Raw genomic sequence first — 1,446 nt, 5'->3', positions numbered from 1 at the left:
ATTTATCATTACATACGATTCAAAACGATTTATTACAGGAACAAGACATTTACTTGAAAAATAAAAGTTCTTTGCAGACAAATGACGTTGTTTTTATTTTATTAGATAACCAAAAGCATAATTTTGGAACTAGTTGTATAGATGAATCAAATGATGCTCTATAAAATACACAATAAATGTTGACAATTCCTCTACAACTAATTATTTTGAGACTGATACATCTTTTTATAATGTTTGCAAAAATAAAAACACCGCAAAAGATAGAGAGAAAAAATAAAAAATTAACACAGGATCTAATATTCAATTACTCAACAATGAAAATGCCTCTGAATTCAAAAATGAAAGCAAAATTAATAGTATATTTTTAGTTGATTATTTAAAAGCAGACAAGCGTAAACGTTTTTATAAATACAAACAGTTTAAATCCAATTTTCAAAGGTTTGAAAAACTTTTATAAATGATCAAATATCAAAATTTATAAAAACACTTAAAATATCAAATTTATTGAATGATTCAAAAAACAAGATAATTCTTGCTTTAAATTTAGCGATTATGCGAATGTTTCTCAAAAACTTCTAATTTTTAAATCAATTTGTAAAAAATTATAGATGATTGGGAATGAATAGTTTTGTTTCGTCAATTGTGATTTTTATAAAAAAAATGCCTATTAATTTGTATAAATACAAGATTTGATTTTTTTTAAAAAAAGGCTCTTGAAATTTAAAAAATTTTACAAAAAAGAGAAATTAACAAATTAATTTTTATAAAATTATTTGTAACTTTTACGAATAAAAAAATAAAATTTTTTTTTAAAATATCTCTTTAACGAGAAGAGAAGTTTATAATTACACACAATAATATATGTATATAAAATTTACAATTTAATTATTTACTAAGTTTTTTACTTAAAACTAAAATGCTAGTTTATAAAAAAACATTTTTAACAATTGATTTAATTAAATACATATTTTCGTGTATATAAAAAAAATACAGCTCTCTCGATATAGTACCTTTTGAAATAAGACTTACCTTTTGTGCAACAAGATGTTGATAACAAAACAAAGGCTTTTCACATTCTTTTAAATGAATATAAAAACATTTTTAAATAAATTTCATGCATTGATAAATTCCACGTAGATCATATAAACTTACAAAAAATATATTTTTTACGTTTAAATGATACAGTTTTAATAAATAAAATTTAATAAACATTAGAGATTGACGATATGGAAAAAGTTAACTTATCAAGTTAATTTTTTGTGAAATATTTTTTTTGTAAATCAATAAAATTTCTATATTTTTTTTATTTTTAATTTTCTCAATTTATAAGTTTTGCTAATTAAACATCTATAGATTATTTAAAATGATTGACAAATTAGAAAAAATTTAAATAAATGCTTAAAATAATTTGTAAAAAGATTGGTAAAAAATAAACTTTGGTTGTTT

General features: G+C 19.8%; 1 protein-coding gene across 1 annotated transcript; it reads left to right on the top strand.

The window, feature by feature from the left end:
* On the top strand, window positions 1–164 carry AAJ76_3710001444 (hypothetical protein; the record flags this gene model as incomplete). The annotated part of the gene is made up of 1 exon (XM_024475378.1): window positions 1–164. A coding segment is annotated over one exon (164 nt), but the record flags the coding sequence as incomplete, so codon positions are not given.
* Window positions 165–1,446: the final 1,282 nt, after the last annotated feature.

Source organism: Vairimorpha ceranae, assembly GCF_000988165.1.
Source record: "Vairimorpha ceranae strain PA08 1199 chromosome Unknown NODE_371, whole genome shotgun sequence".
Taxonomy (NCBI): Eukaryota; Fungi; Microsporidia; family Nosematidae; genus Vairimorpha; species Vairimorpha ceranae.
Note: the sequence above shows the minus strand (reverse complement) of the source record. Positions and strands in the feature narration are given on the sequence as shown.